Source organism: Cadophora gregata (assembly GCF_030347475.1).
Source record: "Cadophora gregata isolate MNR1 chromosome Unknown scaffold_14, whole genome shotgun sequence".
In the NCBI taxonomy this organism is placed as follows: domain Eukaryota; kingdom Fungi; phylum Ascomycota; class Leotiomycetes; order Helotiales; family Ploettnerulaceae; genus Cadophora; species Cadophora gregata.
In genome coordinates this window covers 483,376-508,491 of record NW_026695937.1, presented here as the reverse complement: position 1 = coordinate 508,491, position 25,116 = coordinate 483,376, and the positions used below count along the sequence as shown (strand labels likewise).

General features: G+C 48.3%; 11 protein-coding genes across 11 annotated transcripts; 6 read left to right on the top strand and 5 right to left on the bottom strand.

The window, feature by feature from the left end:
* The first annotated feature begins 212 nt into the window (after positions 1 to 212).
* Positions 213 to 1,909, top strand: ETR1 (mitochondrial 2-enoyl thioester reductase). Its single transcript, XM_058497613.1, has 2 exons — positions 213 to 564; positions 676 to 1,909. Exons 1-2 carry the CDS (start codon positions 389 to 391, stop codon positions 1,703 to 1,705), a joined length of 1,206 nt encoding a protein of 401 aa, XP_058352339.1. The 5' UTR covers positions 213 to 388; the 3' UTR covers positions 1,706 to 1,909.
* On the bottom strand, positions 1,910 to 4,435 carry ONS95_004258 (uncharacterized protein; the record flags this gene model as incomplete). The annotated part of the gene is made up of 7 exons (XM_058497612.1): positions 1,910 to 2,270; positions 2,345 to 3,158; positions 3,226 to 3,325; positions 3,403 to 3,594; positions 3,747 to 3,989; positions 4,042 to 4,123; positions 4,313 to 4,435. The coding sequence occupies 6 exons, from the start codon at positions 4,433 to 4,435 to the stop codon at positions 2,720 to 2,722; spliced, it is 1,179 nt and encodes a 392-aa protein (XP_058352338.1). The 3' UTR covers positions 1,910 to 2,270; positions 2,345 to 2,719.
* A 1,081-nt stretch (positions 4,436 to 5,516) lies between these two features.
* Positions 5,517 to 7,034, bottom strand: NCB2 (negative cofactor 2 transcription regulator complex subunit ncb2; the record flags this gene model as incomplete). Its single annotated transcript, XM_058497611.1, has 4 exons — positions 5,517 to 5,624; positions 5,706 to 5,965; positions 6,189 to 6,215; positions 7,013 to 7,034. The coding sequence occupies 4 exons, from the start codon at positions 7,032 to 7,034 to the stop codon at positions 5,517 to 5,519; spliced, it is 417 nt and encodes a 138-aa protein (XP_058352337.1).
* Positions 7,035 to 7,687: 653 nt separating this feature from the next.
* Positions 7,688 to 8,990, bottom strand: ONS95_004256 (uncharacterized protein; the record flags this gene model as incomplete). The annotated part of the gene is made up of 2 exons (XM_058497610.1): positions 7,688 to 8,230; positions 8,424 to 8,990. The coding sequence occupies 2 exons, from the start codon at positions 8,988 to 8,990 to the stop codon at positions 7,688 to 7,690; spliced, it is 1,110 nt and encodes a 369-aa protein (XP_058352336.1).
* Positions 8,991 to 9,421: 431 nt separating this feature from the next.
* On the bottom strand, positions 9,422 to 10,401 carry ONS95_004255 (uncharacterized protein; the record flags this gene model as incomplete). Its single annotated transcript, XM_058497609.1, has 3 exons — positions 9,422 to 9,581; positions 9,642 to 9,952; positions 10,012 to 10,401. 3 exons carry the CDS (start codon positions 10,399 to 10,401, stop codon positions 9,422 to 9,424), a joined length of 861 nt encoding a protein of 286 aa, XP_058352335.1.
* Positions 10,402 to 10,655: 254 nt separating this feature from the next.
* Positions 10,656 to 11,488, top strand: ONS95_004254 (uncharacterized protein; the record flags this gene model as incomplete). The annotated part of the gene is made up of 2 exons (XM_058497608.1): positions 10,656 to 10,917; positions 10,995 to 11,488. The coding sequence occupies 2 exons, from the start codon at positions 10,656 to 10,658 to the stop codon at positions 11,486 to 11,488; spliced, it is 756 nt and encodes a 251-aa protein (XP_058352334.1).
* A 497-nt stretch (positions 11,489 to 11,985) lies between these two features.
* Positions 11,986 to 13,536, top strand: ONS95_004253 (uncharacterized protein; the record flags this gene model as incomplete). The annotated part of the gene is made up of 1 exon (XM_058497607.1): positions 11,986 to 13,536. The coding sequence occupies one exon, from the start codon at positions 11,986 to 11,988 to the stop codon at positions 13,534 to 13,536; it is 1,551 nt and encodes a 516-aa protein (XP_058352333.1).
* A 1,194-nt stretch (positions 13,537 to 14,730) lies between these two features.
* Positions 14,731 to 16,718, top strand: ATG3 (E2-like enzyme). Its single transcript, XM_058497606.1, has 3 exons — positions 14,731 to 15,484; positions 15,535 to 16,042; positions 16,090 to 16,718. Exons 1-3 carry the CDS (start codon positions 14,955 to 14,957, stop codon positions 16,141 to 16,143), a joined length of 1,092 nt encoding a protein of 363 aa, XP_058352332.1. The 5' UTR covers positions 14,731 to 14,954; the 3' UTR covers positions 16,144 to 16,718.
* A 263-nt stretch (positions 16,719 to 16,981) lies between these two features.
* PDB1 (pyruvate dehydrogenase E1, beta subunit) lies at positions 16,982 to 18,187 on the top strand (the record flags this gene model as incomplete). The annotated part of the gene is made up of 2 exons (XM_058497605.1): positions 16,982 to 17,356; positions 17,429 to 18,187. The coding sequence occupies 2 exons, from the start codon at positions 16,982 to 16,984 to the stop codon at positions 18,185 to 18,187; spliced, it is 1,134 nt and encodes a 377-aa protein (XP_058352331.1).
* Positions 18,188 to 18,939: 752 nt separating this feature from the next.
* Positions 18,940 to 20,451, bottom strand: NSE4 (nuclear protein; the record flags this gene model as incomplete). The annotated part of the gene is made up of 2 exons (XM_058497604.1): positions 18,940 to 19,127; positions 19,221 to 20,451. The coding sequence occupies 2 exons, from the start codon at positions 20,449 to 20,451 to the stop codon at positions 18,940 to 18,942; spliced, it is 1,419 nt and encodes a 472-aa protein (XP_058352330.1).
* Positions 20,452 to 20,984: 533 nt separating this feature from the next.
* Positions 20,985 to 23,923, top strand: VPS34 (Phosphatidylinositol (PI) 3-kinase; the record flags this gene model as incomplete). The annotated part of the gene is made up of 4 exons (XM_058497603.1): positions 20,985 to 21,043; positions 21,092 to 21,178; positions 21,227 to 21,328; positions 21,394 to 23,923. 4 exons carry the CDS (start codon positions 20,985 to 20,987, stop codon positions 23,921 to 23,923), a joined length of 2,778 nt encoding a protein of 925 aa, XP_058352329.1.
* Positions 23,924 to 25,116: the final 1,193 nt, after the last annotated feature.

The following is a 25,116-nucleotide window of genomic DNA, read 5'->3' as shown; positions in this document are numbered from 1 at the left end:
AAACAGGAGATATAAGCACTATATATACGCTAGTATATTATAGGAGTTAATAAGGTATAATTAAAGCTTCTTATATAATATAAGTAATTAGTAATACTTTAGTAATACTCTAGCGTTACTTCAGGAATATTTAGCGCTATATTACTTTAAAAAGCTCTATTTACTATAGATATAGAGAATAGGAGAGCTATTATAAATATAGGGATTATAGGCGTAGACTTAGTATTATAGGCCGTACTACTAAGTACACTACCCCTTTATATAGGAGATTCTCTCTCTCTGTAGTAGCTCCTTATACAACTGCAATTCTGACAAGTACAAACGTCATTGCTCGTCCGGGAATTTCTGAATCCCCTCAATTTCCCCCCAATTCAACCACAACCCAGCAATGACGGTACGGATAAGTGTTAGGACAAGCCAGGGCTCGGTCCCAGCTCTGCGGAGTGCATTGGCACAGAGAGGAGGAAATTTGACTTGTAGGAGGTGGAAGTCAGGACCATATGGGTATACACAGGCGAAAGCGCTGGTATATTCGAAGTATGGGGAGCCGTCTGATGTTTTATCGTATGTATCCCGTTCCCTTCAGTAGAGATTCTCTCTCTAGCTTCTCCTACTCCTTTACAATAGTCAATTGAACTGAAATATCTTGGAATCATAGCTAACACCACCCCACAGTCTACACAACCACTCCATCTCCCCCTCCCTGCCCTCAACATCCCTCCTCCTCCGCACTCTCGCCACACCCATAAACCCAGCAGATATAAATCAAATCCAAGGAGTCTACCCCTCCAAACCACCCTTCACCTCCTTGCTAGGCACCTCCTCCCCCAGCGCCGTTGCCGGCAATGAAGGCTGCTTCGAAGTCTCCGCCATCGGCTCCTCCATCAAAACCCTCCAGAAAGGCGACTGGGTAATAATGAAGAATACCGGCTTCGGAACATGGCGCACACACGCCGAAGCCACCGAATCTGCTGTATTGAAAATCGAGAACAAGGAGGGCTTGACACCAATCCAAGTCGGTACCGTGTCTGTCAATCCATGCACAGCGTACCGCATGTTAAAAGACTTCGAGACTCTAGACGAAGGAGACTGGTTCATCCAAAACGGAGCAAACAGCGGCGTCGGCCGAGCAGCCATCCAACTCGGTGCACTCTGGGGTCTCAAATCCATAAACGTCATCCGCGACCGCCCAGACGCAGCAGCTACACAAACAATGAAAGATGAACTGCTAGCTCTAGGCGCCACAAAAGTCGTTACGGAGTCTGAACTCATGGATAAATCCTTCTCTGAACAAATCAAGGAATGGACATCTGGAGGCCGCGAGAAAGTAAAAGTCGGACTCAACTGCGTAGGCGGTAAACCGACCGCTGCGCTCGTGAAATGTCTCTCCCAATCAGGCCATCTCGTTACGTACGGTGCGATGTCGAAACAGCCGCTTATGCTACCGACTGGGGCGTTGATATTCAAGGATATTAAGTTTAGTGGATTCTGGGTTAGTAGGTGGAGTGATGCGAATCCTGAGGAGAAGAAGAGGACTGTGGAGGAAATACTGCATTTGACGAGAGAGGGGAGGTTTAGGGATATTCCGGTGCAGGAGGTTACTTGGGATTGGGGGACTGAGGAGGGGGTGTTGAAGGGTGCGGTTGAGGGGACGTTGGGGGGTTTTAGGGCAGGGAAGGGGGTGTTTGTTTTTGGAGAGACCTGAAGAGATGTGGAGATGAGATGCTGTAGAAATACTTGTACAAATGATGAAGTGCTGGATTCTCAGCTGAGAGGTTGAGAAAGTCCTATTGTGTGCCATTCTAAAAAGTGGTATCATCACTCGCATTTTCAGAAGTCTAAAGGATGGTCTTGCTTAGACATTGAGCGATACTTACGACGTGGACTTCAGAATGAAGCGAATAGCAATACTCGACGTCTTCCACATACATTTATGAGCTGCCCTATACAACCAAGGAAAAATATACCAGGATCAACTTTTCATTCGACATCATACTTCATCTTCTCCTCCCTTGCAGCAACCCTTGTTACATACCACATCAGTGAGGTAAAAAAACCTACTGGGTTTTCGTTCCCCCCATTCTCGCTTAAGCCCCCTTTCCCCAACCACAGCACAACACAACACAACACACCCCATTCCACCCCATCCCATCCCATCCCATGCCATCTCATCCCATTTCACCCATCACACCACCCCAGTACTAACCGACCTCCCACTCCCACTCTCACTCCCACTCTTACTCCCACTCGTCCTCACCACCTTCCTACTACTACTCACCTTCTTAGTACCCGTACTCTTCACCGTAGTACCCTTCGGCGTACCACTCTTGACAGGAGTACTCACAGTCAGACTCTTCACCACACTAGTCGTCATCTTGCCCGTCATTGCAATCGTTGGCGTTGGCGTTGGCGTCACGATAGAAGAATCTGGAGTACCAGCTGACGAATCCGTGAATGAAGGGGAGGTACAGTCGCCTGCTACGGAGGGAACGGCGTCTTTGCCGCGGCCGATGGCGACGAGGTTGGAGCCGCAGTCGGCGGATTCGGCGAGGTGAATGGAGAGGTTGTCTTGGTCGTAGACGACTGTTGGTTTTAAGTGGGTGGTTAGCTTTCCCTTTTTCTCTCTCCCCTTAAGACAGTCGGACAAGAGCCAGAATGCCCGAACCTGAAAGTCGGGAAAGTTGAAAATCTCGAAATGGAAAGTAAAAAGTGAAAATCTCTAAACAAAAATAAGGGAAGAATGTGAGCAGAAGAACCCACCAAAAGCCGCCCTCAAAAACGTATCCCCCAAAACATTTATCCCCCCACTCCCCCCCTCCACCACCCCCAACGCACACAATCCCGGCTCAACAAACCACACAAACTCCCTCCACGGCACCCTAATAATCTTCTCACCGAACCCAAAGTCCACAAACCCTGTTTGATTCATCGCCGAGCACGGGACTGTGTATTGCCCACTGCCGACGTTTTTGGCGCCTGGGAAGGCGGCTGCGAGGGGACGGACGATGGAGGAAGGAAGCTGAGAGAGGGTGCCGTCGCTGTCGAGGAAGACGGCGAGGGTGCTGTTGAGGAAGGTTTTGGGGGAGGGTGGGGGTGTGCCTGGGGTTGTGGTGGAGGGTGGGAGGCGGAGGGTGAGGGAGGTCATGTTGATCCAGTAGCTGGAAGTATTATCAGATTGCTGAGGAGATAGAGTTGAGAGTAAAAGAATGATAGTAAGGGACGAACCGTGGGTATTCATCAGGCGATTTGTCAGCGGGGATAATTGGATGTCTGCTCAATTTGCCGTAGAACTTCTTCGTGTCGATACCTCCGAAGATAATGGAACCTGAATTTATTGTTCGGTTAGCACATATTTTGAACGACCTCATTTCATCGCCAAATAGATGGAGGTGGCTCGCTTGCCTTCAGGTGTATCAATACTTCCCAGATCTAAACTGAAAGCTCGACTCTGCGTGATGTTCTGTGCGGCAAGCTGATCTATAATATTGGGATATGAAGTACCGATTTGATCACCGAATGAGAGGCCCATGAGACCGGTATCGAGACCTTGACTGCGTGTAGCGATACCGAATTGTTGTGCTTTGATTGTTGTTTCTATTCATGTTCAATCAGCATTCATCACATACGCTCGGAATTACATCGTAACCACTAAAGTCAATCGGCCGGTCACACTTACTCATTCCCCCATGCTGTACCTATACGACAGGAAAAATATGGTGGGAAGGAAATATAGAGAGAGGACCTACCTCCCAAATGTAAATCATCTACATAATACTCCCCCAACACGGCTCCACTCCCATACCTCAAATACATCTCCTGCTGCAATCCCCTCGAAGTCGGCGAGTTCTCAGGCTTGTACCTTCCATACCGCTGACAGATAGCATTACTGTCTACCGTATTTCCCGTTCCGCATTGAGGGTTCACCCATGTATCTGAGGAGCCGGTGTCTAGTGCTGCAGTCACGTTTTGGGGTGGGTTGCCGATTTCAACTGTGTGGTTTGTTAGATGGATAACCTGGTCTGGTTTGGGGAGGGGACGTACAGTTGATGAGATATTCGAGGCCGTAATCATCGTTTATGAGGCGGTCGGGAAATTGTCGTTTTCTGAGTGAAGGATCAGGCGTCTGTGACCTGTCAGCTTCAAGAAAATATACCTGGAAACAGTGTTGATTTGATGCAGAGGAGCTATCATCTCAACTTTTCTCTTCCCTTCAGTGGCACTTGATATCACTCTCCACTTATCCATATCCCCAGTGCCTATGCAGCAGTTCGAGAATCACGATTTTTGAGACTGTAAAGAGAAAGAAACAAACCTTAGAAACAACAGCCAACCTCACAATACCCGGCGTACTCCCATCCCCGACAAATCCTCTACCTTCAACCAATTGCAACACAGAAAGAGCGGTAACAGCAGCAGTAACAAACGAAGAAATCATCAGGTGGTTCAGTCGTCGATAGTTCGACGATACAAGACTCGATCTCAAAAATAAGAACCAGGAGAGATAAAATATCAAGCAGCAGCAGCAAAAGGTAGCAATATATACCTACCTCTTTCACCCCTCCAGTGTCAATACCAACCGATTGCACAACCTCCCTCCAAATACCCATACCTCACGTCAATCAGTACAGCCACCCCTCCTTCCTAACCCAGCAGCAGTTCACACCTCGATACCAAACAAAGCCACCTCTACCACACAATATCAAACCATAACCATCCTCCCCTGCAATAACGAAACCACAAACCCACAAAACGAAAACTACCTCATTCAATACCAACTCGCAATCGCATTGGCTGAACTCCATCCGGCAGTTATGCACAAGTGCCGATAAGCCCCATCTGTAATTCAGCCTCGCGAGCTATTGGCGAGCGCCCCATTACCCGAGAGATTAATATCGTTTTGTGTTGAGGTGGCACAGTGTTTGCTTTGATGCTGCTCTGCGGCAAGGCTGGATAAGTGATGTGCAGCCAACACATGACGGCAGATCGGATCTGCGACATTGGAGTAGGTACTAGGGAGGTTTGGTGCTGGGTAATGCGCTTTACCTATCGGGATCGATTCGTGCGCACAAGGCCGGGAGGTCAGTGATGATCAGTCAATCGTTGGACTTCGGTATAGAGTGTCCAGGGGAGATTCGGCGGCTTGGTATCTATCTAAATGTAGTAAGCAAGTTCTTCGTTTCAAGTAGGAGAGTAATTTGAAATGCACTTGCATCATGACCTACAATGAACGATCGTCTGCTTGAATTGTAAAATATGGTAGCGAGCAAAATCAAATGTGGGAAAAGAGAACGCCGCGGCATTTAATATCTGTTCACTCCTCTTGTATGCAACGCTGAAGACTTTTCGCAGCAGCCCGCATACATATCATGATTGATCCCAACGCCACCCACCCGACCAGCCAGCAAGTCCTGTCCTGTCCAGAACTTGCACTGGTATGCGAAAACGAAGAATGAATTCTTGAAACCCAATGCAAAGAAACCCACGCGAACGACTAAAAAGACCGATAAAGGAATTGTTCATCCGTGCCGTTGAGCAGCATCTTTGAATGCAGCTTCTTGCATCGCCAGGAGTTGCTCGGTAGACAATCCACTGGCTTCTAGCTTGTTTGCCTTCTTCTCGCGTCCCTGGAATAAGACGTGTCAGCTTCAACTCCTATGATTCACTGCAGGGAGTGGAGTGGAAATAGAGAATAGGCAAATACTGACCTTCAACTGCTCCTTGTGCTCGCTTGCCACCTCCATGATATCATGCACATAATCCCCAAAGCCTAATTGCTCCAAGGCCTTTGTGATGTGCTCGCATGCGATCGTCTTTTTGCTCTCCTTCTCGCTGATCTCGTTGGCTTCGGATGATATGAGGGTGATGAACTCGACGCAGCATTCTATTAGGAGGTCTCGTGCATCTTTCGTTAAGCCCATTCCTGGTGAGTTGGATAGAATCTCGCCGACGATCTTCTGCACAGTCGCTATATTGTGTGTCAGTAAAATGCCATGCAGCGGTAATAACTCTATTGATCCGCCAGAGCTTGGTCTTGGCTTGGACCAGCTGCAATGGCCAGGTCGGAGTCCTTGCTATTGGATCGGCCCGCAAGGAAATTAACCACTAATGCACGAGTGTTGTTCCGAAGGTGGCCTCAAATTTGGAGTCTTGTGTTGCTTGCAAGGTACATATAAAGAAGGGAAGGTTACCTTTAGGAAGCGAAAGATCGTCATTTCCTGTATCAGATGAAGTCAGTTAGAGCTCTCAAAGCACAATTATAAGCAAAAAACACAACATGTAAATGAGAAACTGATGAGGTCAGAGCGAGGAATGAGATGTGTTCCAACAAATGAAGGATCTAGCCCATTCTCTGCGCAGATTTCAGCCTTTCAAGAAGTGCAGGTCTGTGTACTGGGCGTTTCAGGGCCTGGCGATATCTTTTCTGGAGATGTTGCCGGCGGCCTGAGTTTGCCTCTGCAATTTCCACTTCTGATTTGAGATAAAGTTGAGTACCCATTGCCATCAATTCGAACTTTGCAAAAGTCGGAACCGTGGAGAAAATCTGGCCTTCACAATCTAGTATCAACTATCTCCAGTAGTAGCAGATTTGTTGGTCGATGGGCACTCCGGTTGGCCAATTTATCGATGCGAACCGTCTTTCCTCAACTTGTCCTTGACAACAAAAGAGCAGTTGCATCAATGGCTTGAGATCCTCGAACATAGGATCCTAGATTCCAACTCGCGTAGGAAATGATAGCTCTTGCCCAAACTCATGGACAGCATCCAGCTGAAGCAACACTTGGATCCTGAGTCCTGGGTTCCAGATTCTTGGAAATCTTGGAAAAGCACAGGAAAAGCACAATGCAAGAAGTCTCAAGTACTACTAGAGAGTCTTCTATATCAAATTCCTCCCTTATGCAACAAAATATCCGGAAACTAAAATATCAAAAACAAAGCCGCATCCCCGTCCACGTGCCGCACCAAAAACAAGACGCGCTACAAATTTCATATCAAAAAGCCGCATAAAACTCACCACCAAATTCCTTATCCGACATCTTTGCCTATAAATCGTCCTTAACTTGAAAGCCGAATATAAAGTGAATATGTGAAGGCGAAGGTGGAGTTGTGGTGAAAGAGTTGTGTTTTTGGCGTTTAGAGGATTTTGATAGCTGGTCTCGACTGCCTTGCATGCGTCGCGACGAGAGCGGCGAGGCGAGGCAAGGCGTGGGTATTTATGCGAGGCTGCACAAGAGAACAAGGATGCCGCTAGTGGGCGGCAGGGGCGGGCTAGTGGGAACGTGATATCAGCTTTTTAAGGACTTGGCGGGAAATGTGCTTTGTTCTTTCTGTTTCTGGTGAACAAGTTGGCAAATGAGTGGAAAAGAAAGAGACAGGGGAGAGATGCAGAGGTTGACTTTTATCCGGTGGAGTGAAGTATAATACTTCACAGTCGTGACGGAGCTCGGAGCTAGAGGCATGAATCATGAATCATGTATTGATGGCCTAGGTATTTATGATCACCAAGAACAATTCACCTAGTAGCAAAAATAGGGTATGAGTTTGCGTTCGGGGATGATACACCCTCTTCTAATCTTCGTTGTACAGTGGTATGACCATTTACATACAATACATCCAGCCCGGCGACGCCGATATGCCCATCGCTAATCCCATCAAACTCCGTCGACACATATAATACATTGTACAGTGATCATGCCACACTGGTGGGTATCTTGATCTTTCCCCGGGTCCTGTCATCATGAGGTTGTCCATATCTCCAGCCAACCCCCTTGTGACCTCTTCCTGTCTTTCCGGCAGCGTCGACATTGATGTCCGTGAAGTGGAACTCCCATCTCCCTGTATCAACCTTCTTGATGGCGGCCTCCTTCTTCGCCTGCCGAGCAGCCTTAGCTGCCCTCTTCTTCTCTGCGACTGCTTCTCTTGCACCTGCACGTTCCCTTCGCTCCTTCGGAGACAAGTTGTCTATAACTTCCTTGGCCAATATTGCGAGCTCAGGATGTGGTACTCGAGCATCGGCAGGTAGCAAATTCTCATCAAATATCTTTGCAGCGTCTACACGAGTGAAATGCTTTGATTCCGAAGTGGGGTGCCAGATCTGTTGCCCCGTCGCTCTATGTACTGGGAGATCATTGATGGTTTCATGGAAGTTTGGTCGTTCACCAGGAAGCGCCAGTAACGTCTTAGGAACCATTTTGTTCACAGCCCTCTGGTATGAGTGTGCGAGCGGTTTCCCCTGGATTGGAAGTAATATTAGCAATTATCTTCAAATCAGTCAAAGGTATCTCGAGGAATGAAACACTGTTTCAGAGAGGCTCGCATGCGTAAATTTTGTAACCATGTAGTTGTCTTGAAGACTAATCGAATTTTTATAATATCATCATAAAAGTGCGTGGAGAGAGGGGAAAGAAATATGGTGGGAATCTTACTATTCGCTCCCACTCCTTCTCAATCTCCTTCAGTCGTACGACAGCGCCGACACGAGCCATCTCAACCCCAAGTTCAGCACTGACTTCTCGAACAGACTGGCCTTCGATCATGATTCTGAACCAGATATCCTCTTTGACCATTCCACCTAGTACCGGCTGACTTATGAAAGCTCCGTTCATCGGAAATGGTCTCAAGTCACTGGTCGTCTCGGGGGGTAACTCTGTGCTTTCTTCTAAAGACAAGTCTTTGCTAGTATCTGCGGCGACTGCACCGGCACTGCGTGCTTCCTCCTTCAAACGATCCTTTTCCTTAGCAGCTGCGACGACACGCTTCAACTGACCAAGTTTGTTATATGCACCCAGGTAATTGGTCGACTTCTCCAGAGGGGTTTCGAAGTTCTGTCCTATGGTCTGCAGCCACCGGAAAAACCCTCGCCTGGCGCGGGTTGATCGCTGTTCATGTCGCGGTGATGTGGAAAAGGATCGTGATGAAGGTCCGACTCGGCACAATTGCTTCGTGCAGATCACTGAAGGCAGCGTAGCTATGCATCGTAATACTGGTGGCATAATGATTGGACCCGATTGATATCAGGTCATAATTTGCGCACCAAGAGAGGGTTGAACACAAGGTTGAAGAATTGAAGAGATTTCAAAAGGTCCGCTCGAGGAAACCTTCGCTTTGGCTTCGTGGAGCTTCGCTAGCGCTAAAGTCACGTGGACTCCACTATCAACGGCGAAGACATTTCGGGTTTGTATCCCCTCATTTATTTTGAGAGGAAGTCTGTCTACATACGACTGAAAAGAGGTATGCATTGTATCATGAAAGTTGACTCGTAGATAAAGTGTACATAACTGTAGCGGCATCAGATGAAAATGATTTGTATATTTGTACCTCCAAAAAACCTCGACCAGCAGAAACTATGTGACTCGTTCTTCATTTATGTTCATTTTCATCTATAATTCTCTGTATCTAGATAAATGTTTGAAATAGATCAGATCTATAAGTTCTGTTTAGCATGCGGAGGCTTCTCCACAACCAGATTCTTTCTAATCAATCCAACCTCCTCTTTTGCCAACCCACATCTATCAATGGCATACCCTTCTGCGCCTCCGAATTTCTCCCTGATCATCTCAAGCGTTGAAAGCATATTCTCGGCCCTAAAGCAGACAATCAATATATATTCCCAGTCCAAATCTTGTGAGACACAGCAGACTTACTTTGACGAGATCATATTCTTGGCACCCTGCAGATTCTCCCTGAGAGCAGGATTCTGCATCAAATGCACCATTACAGCGTCTTGCCACTCTTTTGTGAGCCCAATTTCTGTCAATGAATACTCGTATGCAACGGTTTCGTCATCTACGCCACATAATGACAAGACCAGAGCGCAGATGAGGCCAGTTCTATCCTTTCCTGCTGTACAATGGATAAGCAGAGGCTTCTCTGGCTCATACGCAAGATGCAATAGAATAATTCTGAATGACTTCGGTGCTCCGTTGAGAATTTCGGTATAAGCACGTGTAAATCTCTGCAACATGTCATCAAATATGTTCGGTATCATTGGAAGATTATGAGCAAAGTATTTACCTCTCGCCGACCAGATGCATAGTCCTTGAATCTACTCGCCAGAGCTTCAGGGCTGTAGTCTCTGTCCTCGAATACGGGAGCAAACACTCTCTCGCATCCATCCCACTGCACGACACCGCCTCTCCCTGCAGCTTGATTCCTCTCAATCTCGTTGTTTGACCTCAAGTCGTAGACATGAGTAATCCCTAGTTCTTTGGCAACAACAATTCCTTCTTCTGTGATTTTCGACGGATCAGCGCAACGATACACCACATTGCTTCGGATTGAGTGGTTGGGAGAGCGTTCAATGGGATATCCGCCAATATCCCGAAAATTGTATATCCCAGGAACTGTGACAAATGGTGGCGAGGGTAGGTTAGCGGCCTCTGAGATCGGTAAAGCTGATCCCATTGCTACTAATTGTAGTAGTCTAGATAATTGATGGATTGAGGGAACGAGATAGTTGTTGACAGAAGGCGGGGGCCGGATCCGAATTGGCGAGCCGAGGCGAAGCCGTGGAACGTCTTGACTCAGCATCACAAACCCTGTCGGACCTCCTTCCATCCATCTGCAACCCAAACAACAGCGTCTCATAAGTACCTAAACAGCCACCGGGCAAAGGGGAATCAACATCCTCTTTATCTCACATAGCAGCTGCTATTCAAATGACCCCAAAGATCACGTTCTTAAACCCCCAGAACCATTCTCAAACCGAAACCAACCAGTCCTCAAAAATGCCACACTTCCAATCCCCAGAACCAGTCTCGCAGCCCGATTCCTTCTTTTCAGACTCCTCAATCCAAATACAAAGCCAAGCCCGTTCTCAATCTCAAGAGCGGGCTCAGAGGATTCGGATCAAGAACAGACGAAAACTCTACCTCGATCGCCACCCTTCTTATTTCGCCTCCCCAGATCTGGAATTAGCTGGTATATCGGAGATATACCCTTTTATTCTGAGCATCTAATCGAAAATAAAGAACATTTTACTAATGACGAATATCCAGATCCACTGCTCTACGACCGTTGCATCCGACGTTTCCAATCCGCATCAGAGCGAGAAGCCGACGGTCGCGCCAAAGGCTACTCTGGTGTTCTGGAAGCAGACATGTACCGCACTGAAGCCAAAATCGCCGCCCTACGCCCAGAGTCTCCATCCCAATTCCCATCATCATCCCGAACTAAGCCTCCGAGTGAGGAGGCAGCAGGGTTTGTACCATTCGTGAGCTATTTACGAGGAAGTCACGGGGAAGTATTGCCGGAAGAGGAGGATGAGGTACTGAAGAGCAAGGAAGAGGGCCTGGAGAGATGGAAGTTTGGGATGACTGTGAGGTTTCTCAGGGGAGATGACGAGGATTTTGACTATGAGGCTGTGGATGGGAGTGATGAGTTAGATGAGGTCGAGAGGAGGGAGAGGGAGGAGAGTTGGTTTGAGGGGGAGGAGCCAGAATGGGTCGAGGAGGCAGCCAAGAGTGGAGAGACTGGGATCCAAGATTTCTGAAGACTCCACCGAGTTCCTGTAAGATCTGACGAATATTGTTGATATGATCAAGCTTCTTGATTGGCTCTGGTTATACCTAGAGAAATACTGCTGCTTCCTCCTAGGCTAACCAATCTTGCAGGAGATAGGTGCCCGAAATGCTTCTAAGACATGATTTGTAAAAAAAAGTCGCCATATAGATAGGAGGAGTTCGAACACCACGATTTCACCAGTACAGTTATTGCTTAACGAGCAACACATCCCTGCTGCCTGGCATACTACTTCATCCAATCGGATACCCGGATTATATCAAACAGGAGTTCAAAAACCAACATCTCACGTGCCAAATCCTGTTGGCAGATGTCTACTACCTCATAACTCGAGTATATGTGCTCTGTTTCCAGCTGGTTCCCTTCAAACATTGACATACTTTCTACAGGGTTCCTCTAGACACATTTCTCCTTTGAGCTCTTTTTCGAATCTTTCAATTACGGCTACACCATCCTTTACCTTATACGATGCCCGGCGACTCTCGATGTCCACTAGGGGAGCTTCCCTTGGACGTTTTCAAGACTCTCCTAGACAATGTGATTGACACCATTGGGGTGACTGAAGGAGCTCGGCTGCGATTGATCTGCAGCACGTTGTACCTTTCATCTATCTATGAGCAGAAGCCAACACCTTTTCCAGAACTTTTCGACCGCGAAATCCCAGGAGCTCTCTATCGCTGCCCAGACTTCAAACTTTCAGATGCAGACTGGTCGCCCGCCCGTCCCAAGGTGGCTGAGAAATATGTGCTCTATCGAGCACTAGCAGACGGTAAAAGAAAACATAACCTGTCTGCTCATCTCCACCGCATTCTTGAAGAATTGTTCCCAGGACAAGATTACTTCAGTGACGTTTATCAAGACGCTCTCAGATCTCTCGTCACCACCGCTGTCTATCAAGATTACGGCGATGCTCATATTGTTGACTTAATAGATAGCAGGAAGTCTCCCATGGTTCTGGACTCCTCCACCTTCAGACGCGACTGTCTACGCGCGGCTGCGGTGCTTGGAGTTATTGATAAATTCAACGAAGTTATTCTAGATGCTGCGAGCTCCGAGCACCAGCGCCAGTCCGGGGATGGCATGGCATCAGTATTCTGTAAAGGTCCCCTGGTTTACGCTGCGATTGGCGGTCATCTTCTCTTGATTGCACGCATTCTGGACGCCAGAGAAGCTGCGTCTTATACCAGTGATTTATCGGAGGTCCATTTCGCGTTTCGAGCTGCTATCACTGGAGGCTTTACACATATAGTTGAGCTACTCCTTGATAGGTGCGAGACGGATAGCTATATGAGACTCACCAGGTTCGCAGCACAAGCCAATCAAGCCAGGATCTTCCACATACTCTGTGAACGACTGCAAACCCCGCTGGATGACTTTAGAAGCTTATGTCACGCCGCAAGACATGGTCACATAAACTTTGTCAAGATGTGTCTGACGAACGGCGCTAATGTGAACGCAAATGCCACAAGTGTGAACAAGATGTGGCAACAGGAATCGCCTCTTTTCCTCGCGTGTTCAGGAGGTTACCGGGATGTCGTGCAGCTTTTGTTGGATCACGGTGCAATGGTAACAGACTACATGGAGAGGTGGTCCTCACTTTCCCGTGCTGCTTCGCATGGACACTACGAAATTGTTCAGGACCTCCTCGCAGCTGGCTCGATCCCAGTACACAACTACGCATGGTCTCCGCTTATGGCTGCGGTCCGCAATGGCCAAGCTCGATCAGTTGAAGTGCTTCTTGATTCCGGTATGGAACTCTGGTATAAGAATCAAGCACTCGAGACGGCGGCTGAACGAGGTTATGATACCGTCGTTAGGCTATTAGTACAGCGAGGTGCAAATATCGACTACGATGGTAAATCCGCGACCTTTCCGATGATAGCAGCTATGTTATACTGTCAGCCACATATTGTTCGAACACTTCTGGAACTGGGAGCAAAGCTAGCTGGCCCTTTCCCAATCTCCAACTACTCCGGTGTAGTGGAACAGTGGAAATATCCTCGCCTTGAAATGATCTGAAATGGAATCGACCATGATCCCGTAGAGAAAAATACCATCCACTTTTGCAGTACTTTCTCTACTAAAGAAATTACAGATACGATGTGAGTCCGACATGACAAATCAGTCATGCTCCACAACGTATGAATATCTTTGATAAGACTCATTTTGGCCTCGCTACAAGTATCTGCTAACAAATCTACATGATAGGCCAAACAGGATTTTCCCAACTCCCGCCACCTGTTATCAGCGTCGAATCCAAACAGGCCGCTCCTTGACCGATGTGTAAAACCTGGTGTACGCTACATCATTGGAATATTCGTAGGACATATTTCACGGAATGAACACCACGTCGGTCTGAAGCAAATGAGAGCTGCTCGTCAATCAAGACCTTGAGTTTCCATCTAGGACTTTGAAAAACGCATACCTAGGATAGACCGACCTAGCCACATCAGCGACTGCAACACGAGCCGTGATGATCGTCGAAAGAGCGCTGTTCCCAGCTGATTGAACGGGTATGACGAATTGGCGGATGATTTGTACTAACCAGTTTGGTTGTATAAATACCGCGGTCCATGATCTTTGGCGACGAGAAATGGAGTGGATAATTCGTTTGCAGGAGGATTTGGACCAGCCGGTGTGCCAGACGCTCCAGGCTGGCGCTGCGCCGTTGACACCATCGCTGCGAGCAGACTAGTTTCAACACATATATCAAAGCCTTCAAGTAACTTGATGAAGGTACCGTCGAGAATTTCACATGGAGATATCTCAATCGAAGGGCCGCATGGGGAGAATATGAATGAAGTGTGATTCTCGCTACTGTAGCTAGCGAGAGCGAAGAACAACACTCTGAGATTCTGTATCAATCTTTGATTCTCAGCGCCTTCGAGGAACAGGAGCAATGACTTACTTCAAATCCACTGGTTTAAATATACACCGCCAATTTCCGTGTCCGCATCCATGAAATGAACAATATGTGTCAGGCACCGCTCCATAGTGATGACACGGAATCAGGATCCTATTTAGTTATGTTGACTTCTTGCCATAGCCAATAATGTTGCCATATGAAAATGCTGTCTGCTAGGTTCCGAGCATCTCCTTAAACCCGTACCTACGTAAACTAATATGAATCACTTCGCCACCTGGAAAATCACTTGACTACAGACATACACCATGAGATGCTCTCGTGATTGTTGTGGTTATCACGTGGATTGTCCTGCAGCCTGCTAGCGGGGCAAGGCTGCGAATCGCCTCAAGTCAGCTCCCCTTCTTTGTCCCCGCCTTCGTCACCTCGAAGACCCTGCGTCACACCAGTATCGAGTACTTAACCTTGACAACCTACAAATCTACAACCCCGGAGAACACGGCCGTGACACTCAGGAAAGAGGCTTGATATCGAAACAGATCAAAGTAAACAACCCTCGAACCCCGCTATCAAGATGAACTTCATCCACAGCACCCTCGATAAAGTCCGGGAATGGGCACCAGTTTCGCATACCTCGACCTTCCGACAGAACGGACAGATCACCCCGGAAGAGTTCGTCGCTGCAGGCGATTATCTCGTATATAAATTCCCAACATGGTCTTGGGCGGATGCTTCACCAGCTTCCAAGCGCGCATCGTATCTGCCTGCGGGCAAGCAGTTCCTTGTGACTCGGGGCGTGCCATGCCATCGCAGACTCGATGATAACTTTGCGGGCGATGCTGGTCACGACGAGACGATGGTGGGCGACGGAGAGGACTTTAAGAGCGCTGGTGGGCACTCGCCCGGCGATGATGAGGATGGTTGGTTGAGAACTGGAGGCCTAGCTGCGAGTCAGGAAGCTAGAGCCAGAGATGTCAGAACGGTGGATGAGAGCGGAAATATGGGCGAGAGAGAAGAGGATGACGATGAGATTCCAGATATGGAGGACGAGGAAGATGATGAGGAAGCTATCATCCGGGATCCTAAGGCGGACGGAGCAGACTCGTAAGTTGTACCTGATATAGATTTGAGAGCGGGTACTGATGCGATGATAGATCACGAAGAACCTACACACTTTACATTGCGTATACCCCATACTACCGAACCCCACGACTCTATCTTTCCGGCTACCTTGCCAACTCCCAACCTCTGCCCCCACAACTTATGATGGAGGATATTGTCGGAGATTACAAGGATAAGACTGTCACTCTGGAGGACTTCCCATACTTCAGCAATAACATCAAGATGGCCTCTGTTCACCCCTGTAAGCACGCCAGTGTAATGAAGACATTACTTGACCGTGCAGATGCCGCTCTCAAGATCCGTAGAGAGAAGCTGAAGCAAGGAAAGATCCTCCCAGGAGCCAAGGACGCTGGTATGGAAGGTCTGGTTGATGACTTCACAAAGACTAGCTTGGGACCTGAGGACAAGAAGGCTATCTTGGAGGGCGCCAAGGCTGGTGGAAATGGAAATGATGAATGGGAGGTTCTGCAACATGACGCAGAAGCTGCGGATGAGGAGGTTGCCATTCGTGTTGACCAATATCTTGTTGTGTTCTTAAAGGTAAGCTCTTCTTTAATCTTCACATTCTTCAAGCTAACGAGAGGTAGTTCATGGCAAGTGTCACTCCAGGTATTGAGCATGATTTTACCATGGGAGTTTAAGCGGGTGAAGGGTCTGGGTTGAGGGAGGATTGGGATGGCATTCTGAATTATTGGAGCTACTCTGGCGGATTGGATGCTTTGGAGTTACGGCGCTGGGAGGTCACGACTGCATACGAATATGCCATAGATAGGCTCGATGAATAGGAAATTGATGATTCCACAATTTTGAGCTAGAATGCTGCGTGCTATTGCAGTAGGTGTGACATCTGTGGACTTCGTAAGTAGTTTGGCTCTCAAGACGCGTAGTGTCACAGAATAGGAGCAAGTGTCTTTGGCAACTACTAAAAATGCAGCAGCAAAATAAATGATCCAGAATGAGGTTCCAGTGTATTGCAAGAGTATTGCAAGAGTAAGCCGTTAACTGTAGGAGTCTCCTCTTTGAAGACAAATCATTCTATTTAAAGCGCATCGGCTGCCGTTCCAGAGATTCGGCGACTTCAACAGGCCCAATAGGTAAAGTTGAGAGAAAATGGCAAAGCGCAGAGGAGATGAACAAGAGAAGTTTTGATCAGTGTGTTACATTTAAAGTCAATTTATGACACAATATTCCAATTGAATTGGCAATAATATAAAATATCAAATCTAGGGTGTTGTTATGAAGTCCAGGTGTCAAAGGTTTCGGTAAAAATAGGGTCCGCCGCTTGTCCTGTTGGCGCCTGTCCTATCCTGGCCTAGACTTCCCAGCGTTTTTGAGGCGCGAATGGTCAAGCTCTCCCAACGCCAGAGCCAGCTCGCGGATAATTTCTTGAAGCTCAACCGTCGTCCTCCACAACATCAATTCTCTTCCCCCAATTCCTCATTTCCTCCCCTTCTTTTCGCTGCGGCCACATACACCAAGATGTCTCGACTCTTGCGCCCAGCCTCTCGACTCGTTTCCTCCGCGTCCGGGGCCAGACCAGTAACTGCCCGAAGTGCTTTCCAGTCGTTTCCCAGAGTGCCAGCGATTGTCCAGAGCAGAGGATATGCAAAGGAGAGTGGCGTGAAGGAGTACACAGTCAGAGATGCCCTGAATGAGGCTCTTGCGGAGGAATTGGAGTCGAACCCAAAGGTCTTCATTCTCGGCGAGGAGGTCGCTCAGTACAATGGCGCATACAAAGTCACCAAGGGATTACTGGATCGATTTGGAGATAAGAGAGTCATTGACAGTCCTATCACTGAGTCTGGATTTGCTGGCTTGACAATTGGTGCCGCATTGGCTGGTTTACATCCTGTCGTGAGTATCTCCCTTCTGTCGGCGACTTTTTTGGTATTGCTTGAACATTTTCTAAGAGTGGATATGATACAGTGCGAGTTCATGACCTTTAACTTCGCTATGCAAGCAATCGATCAAATCGTCAACTCTGCAGCAAAAACCCACTACATGTCCGGTGGTATTCAGCCCTGCAACATCACTTTCCGCGGTCCTAACGGCTTCGCGTCTGGTGTCGCCGCGCAACATTCACAAGATTACTCGGCCTGGTACGGAAGCATACCTGGTCTCAAGGTCGTCTCTCCATGGAGCGCAGAGGACGCAAAGGGATTATTGAAGGCTGCTATCCGTGACCCCAACCCAGTCTGCGTGCTCGAGAACGAGCTTCTCTACGGCCAATCTTTCCCAATGAGCGAGGCTGCGCAAAAAGACGACTTCGTCATCCCCTTCGGAAAGGCCAAGATTGAACGCGCCGGAAAGGATCTCACTATCGTCTCCCTCTCCCGCTGTGTCGGTCAATCCCTGATCGCTGCCGAGAACATCAAGAAGAAGTATGGCGTCGAGTGCGAAGTTATCAATCTCCGCTCCATCAAGCCCCTCGACATCGAAACCATCATCAACTCCGTCAAGAAGACTCACCGCCTCCTGTGCGTCGAGTCCGGCTTCCCAGCCTTCGGTGTCGGCGCCGAGATCCTCGCTCTTACCATGGAATACGGTTTCGATTACCTTGATGCCCCTGCTCAGCGTATCACCGGTGCTGAGGTCCCAACCCCATACGCGCAGAAGTTGGAGGATATGTCGTTCCCTAATGAGCCTCTGATCGAGGCGTACATTGCCAAGATGCTGCGGTTGTAAATTGTCTGGTAGGAGACGGGCTGAGGATAGTTAGATGGGTGGGGTGACATGGATGGCATGGATGGGATCCAGATGTGTATTTCTAGGCGGTCTCAAATGTTCCATAGTCGAAAGGATACCTATTGAAACCTGCGTTGCGTTATGCTGTATTTGGTCGCGTATTTGCTATTCCTCTTCTCCGTCTCTCTCTTTAATTTCTCATCTAATCACACAAAATGATCCCCACCCATTCCATCAAAACGCCATGTTGTGTAAGCTTATATTCCCCAAGCAAAAGCGTTTCCCCCACGCAACAGCGATGTGATGGATAGCACATATTCCTTCCCTCCCTCCATCCCCTCCCTTCCGTGCCCCAACCGAACCCATCCCATCCCATTCCACTCCAACTCCACTCCAAGCCAGCCCCAGATATCATGTACCGAACCATGGCTCTATCAGCCAACCATCCGGTTTGAGTGGCTGCCTGACTGGCTGCCTGAGTGGGCTGTGATGCCGTCTGTCCCTATCTATGATACAGTTGAAGAAAGATTGAGGTTGATGTGTGAAAAGCGAAAACGCTCAAGCAACCAAAAATTTGAAGGTGATGAATGTGAATGCGAATGCGGTGTAAGCCGTAGCTGCAACCCTCCGAGCAATCATTCCATCGCATTTTATGCCCAGAACGCCTGTAATGGCAAAGCAGAAGCGACTCCCATTTCAAGATCCCGAAGTCTAGATCTTGAAACCGAAGTAAGATGAGTCGACAGGTAAGCTCAGGCATACCATCCTTTCGCGCCGACATTGCTGTTATCTGGTTCTTGCCTGTGCTTGATCATGGGCTTCTCGATCTCAAAGGCGTCGATTAGGTCTTGCCACATCTGCATGTCTAATGCTAGGACAGCTTGGTGTTTTGGGTGTTCGCCTTTTTCGGCTTCGGCTTTCTCGTTTTCATCGATGAGGACTGGGTGGGGTGTTAGCATGTTGATTCAGTTTCGAACATCAGGGGGAGGGAAAGCTTGGATTAAGCGAGAAAATGGGAGGAGGTGGCGCTTACTGAGATACGGCAATCCTCTATCATCAGTCGAGATTCCCACAGCTCCATCTCGGACTAGAAAACTGACGTAGAACATATTCTCGACTGACTGCCCGAATGAGTAAGGGTTAATCACGAACTTGAAGTACGCGAGTCCCTCCGAGCCTTGCTGATTCGAGACACTGTGCTTGTCAAGTAGTGCCTGTACCTCTTCCTCGGTCATATCCTCACTAGCTTCAGCATCTACCGCAGCAGCCGCACTCTCGAGTGATTTCTTGAAAGTCTTGAGGATCATCTGACTCAACGCGCTGAGATTCTGGTTCTCATCTCGCTTCACGTCACCTGTTTTCAGGATTTCCGGCCGCGTTTCTTCGGCGTTGTTATGTCGTAATCCTGCTCTTCGTGCAATGACTCGTTTTGCTCGTTTTTCTAGAGATAATGGACCGAGGAGGAATCCGGGTACGGATGGCCGGCAGTTGTGCATTATACAGGCGTTGCGGCCCAGGTATGCCCAGTTTAGTATTTCTCCATCGTCTTCGCCTTCGTCTCTCCGCGCTCTTTGTGTGCTCGAAGGTGCTTCTTCTGCATCTTGCCCAAATCTCATGTACTGCTTGATCCTTGAAACGAATTCATCCACGTCTATTCCCTGCGAGGAATCCCCAGATATCATAGCCACAGCCTTCTTGTCTACATAGTCTGCCACTGTATTCAAAAGTCGCGAGTCGATAGTGGCATCGGATGTCTGCTTGACCTTTGCGAAAAGAGAGTTGGCTTGTAGAAGAGTATCTCGTAAACCAGTCGAGTTGGGCTTGAGGTATTCGGATCGATTTTCCAGCAGGTTCTTGGTCGACTCTCTCATGCCTGCGCGCAGCTCGCGCCGTACCTCCAGAGGCTGTTCCGGATCATATTCAATCTCGTCCTCCTCAGCAGCCTCCAAGGTCCGTCTCCTGCTATTACTGCGGTCTGATAAAGGCTCCTCATTCCCGCGCTTCCTCTTATTCCTCTCACTGGGCGATGCAGCTCTCGGTGGAGGGCCCATCGGCGCGCGACCTTTTCCTTTGTCTACTACAGGTCGAGATGAGCGATTTTCCTTATCTGAGGACACTGAGGTCGGGGGAGTGGGTGAGTCGTCGTCGGGGGCATTATTACTTCTGCGATTTCGGTTCGATGGGGGCGGTGGAGATGCGCCGTAGATGTCATTGTCATCGTCGAATGGCGCCGGCGATTCAGACATCTTTGATGCGCGCGCCATCCTGATGTGTATTGCGAAGAATGGATTTTAACGCGGTTGCTCTCGCACCCAGTGACGTGATGCAGCCTGGCGATACCGATGTGATTATCGTCGTGCTCTTGCGTCGCTCGAACGGGATTATGCTTGAAGAAAGTCGCAGAAGCTGAAAACGAATATCTTCATTTGGTTGGATGGTCAGCTTTTGGGAATGTGGAGAGTCTTGCGGCTTTGTTGGAACGATTGAGATGCACCAGTAAGTACTTCGAGTCGCGTCAGGCAATATTTTGGGCGAACCGCGCCGGTGTTGGCGTTGGTGGGCCACTGCACTGTGAGTGCTGCTTTACCATGGATCCCAGGTCTCTTAAGCCACCCCGACGAGCCCGAGACCCCCACGCCATTGTCCGTGACCTCCCTCCTCCATCACCTCCAGCACCCAGCCTTGCGCTAAAGCTGAACCCTTGCAGCTTCTAGATGTTGATGCTTGATTGTGACATCTCCACCAACTTCACTTGTGACACCTCTTACCGCGGAACAAAGTCTGAGGAAGATGGACCATGGAACCTTTTTCCTTTGCCAGTTCGGAAGCCGTCGATATACCCGTCAATATCAGAATGCAAGTTGTTGGCCAGGTTCCGGGAAGTGTTTGCTAATGCTGCTACAGTGTCAGCCTTGAGGGAGAGCAGACTCCAATCCCTTTCTCTACACTTATCAAACGGCCAGATCTGAGACACATTGGATCTAATTTGAGGTGAACTGCTTGCTTGAAGACTACCAGTAACCATGCTAACATTTCCAGTCCTCACTCAGACCTGTATGTCACGGTCCAGCTATGGGCAGATTCAAAACCACTCACAGTTCCCGTCCAAACGGCCTATAAAGCCTTCCGGAACGAGAGAAAGTGAGTCGCATACAGATTCCGAATATGGTTACATGTATTTGGCAGCGAGACTGACGTCTGCGAAGGTGGAATGAATGGCTTACGTTACCGATCAACTATTCGACCTTGCCATTAAGCTCCCAGCTTGCAATTACACTATGGGACTTGTCCCCAGCAGGAGGAGAGGGCGCGCAAGGACATTCTATACCGTTCGGAGGGACTACACTCCCTCTTTTCGACAAAGAGAATCAGCTACAGAAGGGACGGCAGAAATGCCATGTCCATCGTCGCAAAGCTGCAGATGGGTTGGACTCGACTTCAACACCTGCCATTCTCCCAAAAAGTCGACGGGATGGATCTAAAGGGAAGGAACATACAGACACGACAGATAAAGAAAGTGAGGAGCTGGACCGGTTGGAGAAGTTGTTCAAGAAGCATGAGATGGGAGAGATTCCCCGTGTGGAGTGGCTCGACCAGCTAGTATTTCGAGGCGTTGAGAAGCGCGGTTTACAGGCATCGAGTACATCCCTGAAAGCTCTACAAAGAAGGCGGTCCCGGCAGCGGAGTACAGTAATGACTCTGGATGGAACAGGGGAGAAGGAGAAGGCGACAAATGGAGACAAGGAGGATCCCGAAGAGGACCCGGCCCGAGACGAGCTGTTCACTCTGTACGTCGAATTGCCACGATTCGACTTCCCAATCGTGTTTGCGGATCATGAATATCCTCCACCACCCATTTCATCACTACAGCACCTCTCTGCCTCCCAGTCCAACATCATTCTTAAGCCACCACCAGAAGTCCAGTATGGTCCTGGTATCAACGGCCTGGGGGATAATGATGACCATGGATTTGGGGGTCGTTTAGTACGAGTTTACGATCCCGAAGTTGGCGCTCGAGACAACCCTGCGGAAAGTAAACATAGACGACTTGTAAGAAGTCATCGAACAGGTGTTCTAGATAGGGATTTGAAGCCCAATGCAAAGGTTCGAGATGAGCTGAATGGCATTATGGCTTATTCACCAACACACATTCTCTCTCCTGAAGAGAAGGATCTGGTTTGGAAATTCAGACATCATCTGACTCGTGACAAGAGAGCTTTGACTAAGTTTGTCAAGTCAGTCAACTGGCATGATCAAAGCGAATCCCGGCAAGCTGTGCAGATTTTGGCCAAATGGACAGAAGTCGATGTCGATGATGCTTTGGAGCTTCTTGGACCTACCTTTGACAATTCTGCGGTCAGAACATATGCTGTGGACCGCCTTCGAAAGGCTGACGATGATGAGCTCCTGCTTTACCTCTTGCAATTGGTGCAGGCTCTGAAATTTGAGAGCATTTCTCCAGATTCCACTAAGGATGCAACTCAAGATTCGTCTCTGGCCCGATTCCTTATTTCTCGCGCTACGAACAATTTCGTACTCGGGAACTATTTCCATTGGTATTTGATGGTTGAATGTGATGACAAGAGTGAGGACCAGGCAGCATCCTATCGGAAGCTCTTCGCCAAAGTCGAATACGATTTCATGATGGAGTTGGTCAAGCTTCCTGGCGGCAAAGAGACGCGGAAGACATTGCTACGACAGGCAGAGCTCATTACGGTGTTGTCCAAGATTTCAATGGACATCAAAGTTTCGCGTGAAGCCATACCCAAGAAAACAGAAAGGGTAAAAACATTCCTAGCAGACGCTAAGAACGAAATCATCACGATCGATCCGCCTCTACCTTTACCCTTGGATCCATCAATCATGATCACAGGAGTCGATCCTGCCGAAACGCTCGTCTTCAAGTCGTCGCTCTTCCCAGTGATGTTGACATTCAAGACACTTTCAAAACAGAAGTACCAAATCATTTTCAAAACAGGAGACGACTTACGCCAAGATCAGCTGATCATTCAGATCATCACACTCATGGACCAGCTGTTACAGAAAGAAAACCTGGACTTGAAGCTCTCACCTTACAAAATCCTGGCAACTGGTGCAACTGCAGGAGCAGTCCAATTCGTCCCTTCCATGAGCTTGCAAAGCATCGTCAACAAATACAAAGGCAACACCGTCCTCGCTTATCTCAAATACAACAACCCAGACGACAAAGCACCCCTAGGAGTCCGCAAAGAAGCTCTCGAAATCTTCATCAAGTCTTGCGCCGGCTACTGCGTAATAACCTACCTCCTTGGTGTTGGCGACCGTCATCTCGACAACCTGCTCCTCGCCCCAGACGGACACTTCTTCCACGCCGACTTTGGTTTCATCCTCGGCAGAGACCCCAAGCCCTTTGCGCCAGCTATGAAACTCTGCAAAGAAATGGTCGACGGCATGGGCGGCGCCTCCTCAGAACACTACCGACAATTCAAGCAGTACTGCTTCACTGCGTACACAACCCTCCGAAAGTCCTCGAACCTGATCCTCAATCTGTTCAGTCTCATGGTCGATGCCAATATCCCCGATATTAAAATCGAGCCGGATAAGGTTGTGTTGAAGGTTAAAGAGAGGTTTCATCTGGAGTATAGCGAGGAGGAAGCGATCAGGCATTTTGACACGCTTATCGAGGATAGCTCGAATGCGATATTCCCCGTGGTGATTGATAGGTTGCATGGGTTTGTGCAGCATTTTAGGACGTAAGTGTGCTCGGTCTGGAGGAGAGGGGAAGGGAGTGCCGGCGTTGATGGGTCTTGGTGCCAATGGATTGGTTGACTGATTGATGGATGGATGAGGTGTTTGGTAGATTATGAGAGCTAATTATGTGAAATCTTCCACTGGCAGTAGCCGCTATTCACTACCTAGGTACAGAGTGGGAATTACTCCGAAGAGTGTACTAGATACACATGTGGAAGAACAGCCTTTCTTTCCTCCTGACTCAGACACTCCGAAACCGCTGGCTTGGGTTGTATGACGTACAATTGAGGACTCGTCGCTAATTTTATAATGGATTTCGTTTTGAGGAGTCTTCTTTCATAGTATGCGAAAGGACTTTTGGGGATATGCCAGGCGGTGTGGAAACTTGAGGACTGGGCTTTGTTGTCAATGAGGTTGTTGCTGTCATTTTCGTTCAACTTTTGTGGCCACAAAATCAAAAGACTCTTCTTATGGTTGAGAGGCGGAAAGTCCAAATATTCAGCCAACATTGCTGCCTAAGTCTGGTGCTTCAAGATTGATGTACTGAGTATCTTCACAATATATCAGCGGAGCAGATCACAGTGGGGAAACTACGTGTCATTGTGCAAAGTTCTACATTGATCTAGAAGTAACAAGCTTTGTCATCTCAAAGTCTTCACTTCCAATCTTCATTTTTCCTTACTGCTGTGAGTGCGGCATTTGCTGTCATTTTCCTTGCATGTTTGAATCACTCACCATATTTGTTGCTGTATCGGGGAATGGGACATGTTTTTCTTGAAGTGAGAAGACTTCTATCGTTACCAAGCAAAATTATTTGGTTTGTGTAAGCTGAGGTTGCCTTACCAACACTCCATCCATGTCAAACAAGCATGCTCGAAGGTTATGTTGCAGCTAGAATTGAAAGCAAACGCCAGTGTATTTATATTGCCGAAGGAGTGCCCACGACCGCGTGCGGTTGACTATTTCTATCAATATAGTAATTCAGAACATCGCGTCATCATATATTCACTAGAAACATCTGTTGTTCACCCACTGTTGCAATGCGTCTGTGGCAACAATTATTGAGTGATCCACTAAGGCAGAATGCAGCGCGGTAGTTGTATGTATTTCTGACATCATGCATGAAACCGAATTTAACCGATCATGAACCAGAGCACCCGCATGCTCAGAGCAATATTTGGCAGAAGTACGTGTCTGAA